Source organism: Tupaia chinensis, unplaced genomic scaffold, assembly GCF_000334495.1.
Source record: "Tupaia chinensis unplaced genomic scaffold, TupChi_1.0 Scaffold000335_1, whole genome shotgun sequence".
NCBI classification, from domain to species: domain Eukaryota; kingdom Metazoa; phylum Chordata; class Mammalia; order Scandentia; family Tupaiidae; genus Tupaia; species Tupaia belangeri.
The window spans coordinates 299,093-306,298 of NW_006159829.1; the positions used below are offsets into that span (position 1 = coordinate 299,093).

General features: G+C 66.2%; 1 protein-coding gene across 1 annotated transcript in view; it reads left to right on the top strand.

Annotated features, from left to right (window-relative positions):
* SACK1H (scaffolding CK1 anchoring protein H) overlaps nt 1-6,236 on the top strand; it is a 9,890-nt gene extending 3,654 nt beyond the window's left edge. The window contains 7 exon segments of the mRNA XM_014589170.2: nt 1,685-2,143; nt 2,623-2,787; nt 2,857-2,981; nt 3,105-3,462; nt 3,465-3,573; nt 3,576-4,783; nt 4,786-6,236. Coding sequence (XP_014444656.1) covers nt 1,685-2,143; nt 2,623-2,787; nt 2,857-2,981; nt 3,105-3,462; nt 3,465-3,573; nt 3,576-4,783; nt 4,786-5,898 — 3,537 coding nt within the window. The 3' untranslated portion in view covers nt 5,899-6,236.
* The last annotated feature ends 970 nt before the right edge of the window (nt 6,237-7,206 follow it).

Here is a 7,206-nt window from a genome sequence, read left to right on the forward strand (position 1 = left end):
TGGGAGTGGGCCGCGCGCCGGGACCGAACGGCGCCTGCGAGGCGGGGTCAGCCGCCCCGGGCTGCTGGGTAGGGAGCGCCGCCGCGCGGATCTCGCCCGACGCGGGCCAGGGAGAGCTGAGCGGAAAGGGGTCTGGGGCTGCGGCCCGCGATCCGGGTAGGGCCAGCCCGGCCTTCTCGACTCGCGCCCGCGGCCTACTGGAGCCTGGGGAAGGTGCTGGGCCCGCTGGACCCTATTCTGAAACGCCTGCCCAGGCCGCCAGGATGAGGGTGGTCAGGGCGCGGCGACCCCGGCCAGGGCCTCATCCCTAGGTGAGCTGGGCCGCTGGGACACCGCGTCCAGACACAGGCTAACTTCCTGGGCGCGCCAACTCCTTAGGCCCACGCTGAACTGGGGAAGGGGAGGCTTGGTGTGGAAGCCCTGGGCCTTCCCATGGGGTCCCCTTTCCAGACACTCAGGGGCCACACCTCCTTCCAGAGTGAGGAGCGCCTTGGCGTCCAGGGGAGAGCCCTGCAGACCCAGCTGGCTTCAGGTCATAGGTCAGCAGCAGAGGCGGTCCTGCTGAGTCACGGGCTCGGGTGGGACAGCACCTCTCCTGCCACCGCTTTGGTCGCGCATGTGGGGGGAAGGCCTGCCGAGTGCTCCATTGTGAGCGGCAGCACAGTGATCACGGGACCCTGGCCAGCCCTGTCCGCTGAAAAGCTCTCCGCAGGGCCAGCCCCATCACACAGCCTGGGCAGTCTGTGGGGGACAGGAGTACCCCCTCCCGCAGGACAGCACCCACACTGCCAGGCTGGGTAGTGGCCAGGGACAGGGGAGACACCCCCCACCCTGCAGCGAGTGAGGAGGCTGGGCCCACAGCAGGGGCCCTGACCATGGCACATGCAGGGGGAGCAGGTGGTGACAGCCTCACGGAAAGCTGCTCCACACCCGGTGTCTGGGAGGGAGTGCCCTGTCGCCCTGTGGGAGAGGCTTCCCAGGAGGGATAGTGGCAGGGCAGGGTCAGCGGTGGGCCACGCACCTGTGACCTCAGCTACTGGGCAGGAGGAGGCTGTGGAGGGAGACCTTGTCTTAGGTACCACATGCACATACCAAGGGGTCCTGGTGGGCAGGGACAAGTCAGGGTGCAGAGGGCTGGGCGGTCAGCCTGGATCCCCAAGGGTGGGAAGGAAGCAGCCTCACCCCTGTGCTGTGCTCCCCCAGCCGGGCGGGCACCTCCCAGGCCACAGCCGCTCATACCGTAGAGGTGGCGGCCACAGCCCTGCAGCCAGTAGGCAGCGAGCGGGCGCGGTCGCCCGTGGGCATCAGGGTGATGAGGGCGTGTCGAGGCCGGCACTGCCCGCTCTGAGCCGAGTGCCACGCTGTGGTAGACCTGCCTTTGTGGAGGAGCCCACAGCAGGTTCTGGGGCCATGGGGTGAAGGAGCCCTGATGGGGTAGGGTGCGAGGCAGCCCTGGGCTCAGGTGAGGCCAGGGCCCAGCCCGCAAGGCCAGGAGGGGAGGCAGGCTAGAGCACTGTGCACTCTGCTGGTGCCCCCAGATGGGGACGTCCTTAGCCCAACTGCACGGGGGCCAGGGCCCTGGCAGGCCTGCATTGAACCCCGGCCCACCCAAGGAGTACCCACGTGTGGGGCAGTGGTGGGCCCCAGGGCCCTGACCCCTAGTGATGTGCCCCCTGCCCTCTAGGCCCCTGGCCCCGACATGGCCCGACGTTCCCAGAGCTCCTCGCAGGGGGACAACCCACTGGCACCCGGGTACCTGCCACCTCACTACAAAGAATACTATCGCCTGGCGGTGGACGCCCTGGCCGAAGGCGGGCCTGAGGCCTACAGCCGCTTCCTGGCATCTGAGGGGGCCCCCGACTTCCTGTGCCCCGAGGAGCTGGAGCATGTGAGCCGGCACCTGCGGCCACCTCAGCACATTGCCCAAGAGCCCCCCGAGGGCAGTCCTGATGTGGACATGGACGGCTCCTCCGGCACCTACTGGCCGCTGAACTCAGACCAGGCTGTACCTGAGCTCGACCTGGGCTGGCCCCTGACCTTCGGCTTCCAGGGCACTGAGGTAACCACCCTGGTGCAGCCACCGCCACCTGACAGCCCCAGTATCAAAGACGAGGCCCGGAGGATGATCCGCTCAGCCCAGCAGGTGCGCCAGCATGCAGTGGGGAGGGCCTGAGCTGTGCCTTGTTGGCCTGGCACTGGGGGGGGATGCACCTGGCCAGCCTGGGAGGGGTGAGCCCAGAGCTAAGCTGAGCAGGCTCCCTGGCAGAGTTCTACAAGGTCACCAAGGGCTGGGTGGTCACAAGCCGCAGGCCCTGCCCAGGTGAGCTCACCTCTGGTCACAGCCAGTGTCCAGGGCTTGGCGCTCTGGGGCCGCAGTCCCTGCTGGCCTGGACTCAAGCCCTGGGCAAACAGCTAGGGGCTGTTACCATGGAGACTGGGGCACCAGGTCCAGATGCCGGAGACCCTATCCCCCACTGCTGAGGACAGCTCTGCAGGCCCCACAGCTCCTCACCCCTCTGCTGCTCCTTCCTGACCACCCCCACGGGCCCCGCCCCGTTAGTGCCATGGTGCTGGCTGGAGGGGCTGGGGCAGTGGGTCTGGCTTCCTGACACGTCTTGGCAGGTGGTTGCCGTGGTGATGGACATGTTCACCGATGTGGACCTGCTTGGCGAGGTGCTGGAGGCCGCCGCGCGCAGGGTCCCAGTCTACATCCTATTGGACGAGGTCAACGCCCAGCACTTCCTGGACATGGCCGACAAGTGTCGCGTCAACCTGCACCACGTGGATGTGAGTTGCCGGGAGGTGGGGAGGTCAGGAGGGGGCCGTCCTCAGCACCTGACTCCCCTCCCTCCCCAGTTCCTGCGCGTGCGCACGGTGGCCGGGCCCACCTACTACTGCCGCACTGGAAAGTCTTTCAAGGGCCACGTGAAGGAGAAGTTCCTGTTGGTGGACTGTGCTGTGGTGATGAGCGGCAGCTACAGGTGCGCTGGCCCAGGTCCTTACAGGCCTGGCCATGTCCCCAGGAGCCTTCCCCTCCCACCCTCTCTGGCCCACCCTCCCCTTGACCCTGACCCTGACCCTGACCCTGGCCCCGGCCCCTACAGCTTCATGTGGTCCTTCGAGAAGATCCACCGCAGCCTGGCGCACGTGTTCCAGGGCGAGCTGGTCTCCAGCTTCGACGAGGAGTTCCGCATCCTCTTCGCCCAGTCCGAGCCGTTGGTGCCTTCCGCTGCGACGCTGGCCCACATGGACACTTATGCCCTGGCTCCCTATGCGGGCGCTGGGCCCCTTATGGGCGTCCCCGGGGCGCCAACCCCGTTCTCCTTCCCTAAACGGGCACAGTTTCTGTTCTCACCGCCCCGGGAAGAGGGCCTAGGCTTCCCCTCCTTCCTCGACCCTGACCGGCATTTCCTGTCGCCCTTCCGTCGGGAGGAGCCGCTGCGGGTGCCGGGAGGTGCCCTAGAGCCACAGAGCCACACACAGGGCTGCGGCCACTTCCTCGGAGGCTGGACGCTGAAGCTGGGCCGGGCGGGGAGCTCGCGGCCCCACGGGGCTTCTTCCAGGCGCGGCACCTGGGGGCGCCTTCAAGCGGCACATCTACGCCGCTGCCGACGGCTCGGGCGCCGTGGAGAACTTCGCGGCCGCTCGGCAGGTGTCACGACAGACATTCCTCAGCCACGGCGATGACTTCCGCTTCCAGACCAGCCACTTCCAGCGTGACCAGCTCTACCAACAGCATTACCAGTGGGACCCGCAGCAGGCACCCGCCCGGCCGCAGGGCCTGTTCGAGAAGATTCGTGCCGGCCGACCGGGCTTTGCAGACCCTGATGACCTGGCGCTGGGCGCTGGGCCGCGCTTCCCTGAGCTTGGCCATGACGGGCCCCTGCGGCTGGAGTACGTGCCGTCTAGTGCATCCCGCGAGGTGCGCCATGGCTCAGACCCCGCCTTTGGGCCCGCCCCCCGCGGCCTGGAACCCAACGGGGGTCCACGCCCTAATGTGGGCCAGCGCTTTGCCTGCCAGGTGGCGGCAAGGCCGGGCCCAGACAGTGCCTCGGAGCCAGAGCCTGAGCGCAGGGGCGGACCCGAGGGCCGAGCCGGGCTGCGTCACTGGCGCCTAGCCTCTTATCTGAGCGGCTGCCATGGTGACAGTAACAGCGAAGAGGGCCTGGCCGCGCCCATGGAGGCAGAAGCCTACGACGATGATGTGCTGGCACCCGGGGGCCGGCCAACCGCTGGGGACCTGCTCCCTTCGGCCTTCCGCATCCCTGCAGCCTTTTCAGCCAAGGGCCTGGTGCCGGGCCCAGGCAGCGACAGTGCAGAGCGCGAGGGTGCGGAGGACGCAGGCTTGGCCAAGCAGGACTCCTTCCGCTCGCGCCTGAACCCGCTCATCCAGCGCAGCTCGCGCCTGCGCTCCTCGCTCATCTTCAGCGCTTCGCAGGCGGAGGGCGCCGGCGGGCCCGTGGTGGCAGGCACCGAGAGGCTGCAGCTGCTACACAAGGAGCAGACGGTCACCGAGACGGTGGGTCCCAGCGGGGAGGCCACGCGCTCTGCTGCCTCTGCCAAAGTGGCTGAGCTCCTGGAGAAGTACAGGGGCCCAGCTCGAGACCCTGGCGGTGCAGGGGGAAACGTCACTGCCTCCAGCCATAGCAAGGCTGTCGTATCCCAGGCGTGGCGGGAAGAGGCGGCACCAGGCAGCTCCGGGGGCGAGCGCCGAAGCCTGGAGAGCTGCCTGCTCGACCTGCGGGACTCCTTCGCACAGCGGCTGCACCCGGAGGGCGAGCGGGGCAGCCTGGGGCTGCCACGCTCACCGCTGTGCAGCTGCTGGACACGCTGGGCCGCAGCGGTGCTGACCGCCTGCCCTCCCGCTTCCTCTCCTCCCAGGGCCGTTCTACCTCCCCACAAGGGCAAGACAGCCCTCCGCCAGAGAGGCCAGGGACGCACCAGATATCCCACTCTGAGCCAAAAGAAAGCCCCACTTCGGCCTACCCAGAACGGAAGGAGAGCCCTACACCTGGTTTTCCCACTAGAAGAGGCAGCCCCACTGCAGGACTGATGGAACAGAAAGGGGGCCCCGCCTCTGCCTATCCCGAGCGCAGGGGCAGCCCAGTGCCCCCAGTGCCTGAGCGCAGGGGCAGCCCAGTACCCCCCGTGCCTGAGCGCAGGGGCAGCCTCACCTTGACGTCCGGGGAGTCAAAGCCCCCAGTGGTAGAGGAGGCGTCAGGCGGCCCCATGGAAGTCCTGCGCAAGGGCTCCCTGCGCCTCAAGCAGCTGCTGAGTCCCAAGGGTGAGCGGCGCACGGAGGATGAGGGCACCTTCCCACTGCCTCAGGAGAATGGGCGGCCCGAGAGTCCTCGGCGGCCATCCTTGGGCCGGGGTGACAGTACCGAGGCTGCAGCAGGAGAGGAGCGGGGTCCACGGGCTCGCGTGGCCTCAGCCACGGCCAACGCCCTGTACAGCAGCAACCTTCGGGACGACACAAAGGCCATCCTGGAGCAGATCAGTGCCCATGGCCAGAAGCACCGTGGGGTCCCGGCACCAGGCCCTGGACCTTCCCACAGCAGCCCAGAGCTGGGCCGCCCACCAGCTGCCGGTGGTCTGGCCCCAGACATGTCCGACAAGGACAAGTGCTCGGCCATCTTCCGCTCAGACAGCCTCGGGGCGCAAGGCCGGCTGAGCCGCACGCTGCCCGCCAGCGCCGAGGAGCGCGACCGCCTGCTGCGCCGCATGGAGAGCATGCGCAAGGAAAAGCGTGTTTATAGCCGCTTCGAGGTCTTCTGCAAGAAGGAGGAGGCAGGCGGCCCCAGCGCTGGGGAGGGCTTGGCAGAGGAGGATGCCAGGGACAGCAAGGTGGGCAAGTTCATGCCCAAGATCCTGGGCACGTTCAAAGGCAAGAAGTGAGCCTGCAGCTGTGCCCACGGCGGCACTGCCAGGTCTCCCAGAGCTCAGCAGCTCCATGGCAGCTGCCCACCTAGTCATGGGCTCTAGCCCCTACCTGCCGGGCAGCCTCCCCCAAGTCTTCTCGCAGCACCTTAATCTCAGCACAGCCTGCTGCCCCTGCTGTGTCCACCTGGGCCTCAGAGCCGTCCTGTGCCTCCACCCCTGTGTCTCAGGGGCCCCATCTCTGTGCCTTAGGCCCCATTTTCTCGGGCCTTGTGCTTCCTCAGGGCTTCTGATCTCAGGGTTCTCTCCTCTGGCCTCTGCAGGGCCTGCCCTCACTGGCTGCCTCCCGTGTCTTCCGTGCCACCATGAAAAGGCAGGGCAGCTGTGAGGCTGCTTATGGGTAAAGGTGGAGTCGGACCCCGAGGGTGCCCCTCTCAGGTAACGGGGAGCTGCCTCCGCACTGGTGAGGGCCGCGGGCTGGCAACAATAAATGATGGTCTGGATGGAGTCCCAGCAGCCCCTGGCCTTGTGGAGCGTCCCTGCTCAGGTGCCCCGGAGACGCGCGCACGCGTGTGTGTGTGTGTGTGTGTGTGTGTGTAGGCGCAGGGCTGCCTGACTCCAGCCCCCACCCTGAAGGGCCTGCAGGCCTGGCCTCCACCTGTCTGCAGGTCCGTCCTTCCTCTTGGTCGGCAGCCCAGAACCCACCCAGCACTGTACACACGCAGTCACTAGAGTGGCCGTGCCATAGTCCTTTTGCCATTCTCAGGACTTCTGGGCACCCATGCATGCACGTCTAGAGTGATTTTCAAGCTTTCGGGTCCGGGACTCAGACCACGTAGTCGGCCATGTGGGATCCAGCCACCATAACCTCCACGCCTCCTGACGGCATCCTAGAGTAACCCGAACTGATTGGGAGGACGCATCTTGTCCCCCGGGACTAGAAAGCCCCCACGTTAGGTGGAAGAATTGTGAGGTTAGTATTTCTGTATTCTGTTTTTGTTTTTAAGATTTACTAATTTATTTCCGTTTGTTGGTATTCTTCATTTGACCATTAAGAGAGGGAGAAAGGGAAAGTGTGAAAGGAAGCTGCCAGGTCCAGGATTTGAACCACGGTCGGCCATGTGGGAATCCAGTGCCTTTAACCACCACACCACCTGCTGGCCCCATTATTTCCTCTCAAATTGTGGTTCGAATTTTTTTTTTCTTTTTTTTTTTTACAGATAAGAAATCCCAAGAGAAGCCAGGCAGGGTGGCTTGTGCCTGCGAGCCCAGCTGCTCAGGAGGCTGAGGCAGGAGGGCGCAAGTGCCACACAGACCCCAGAAAGA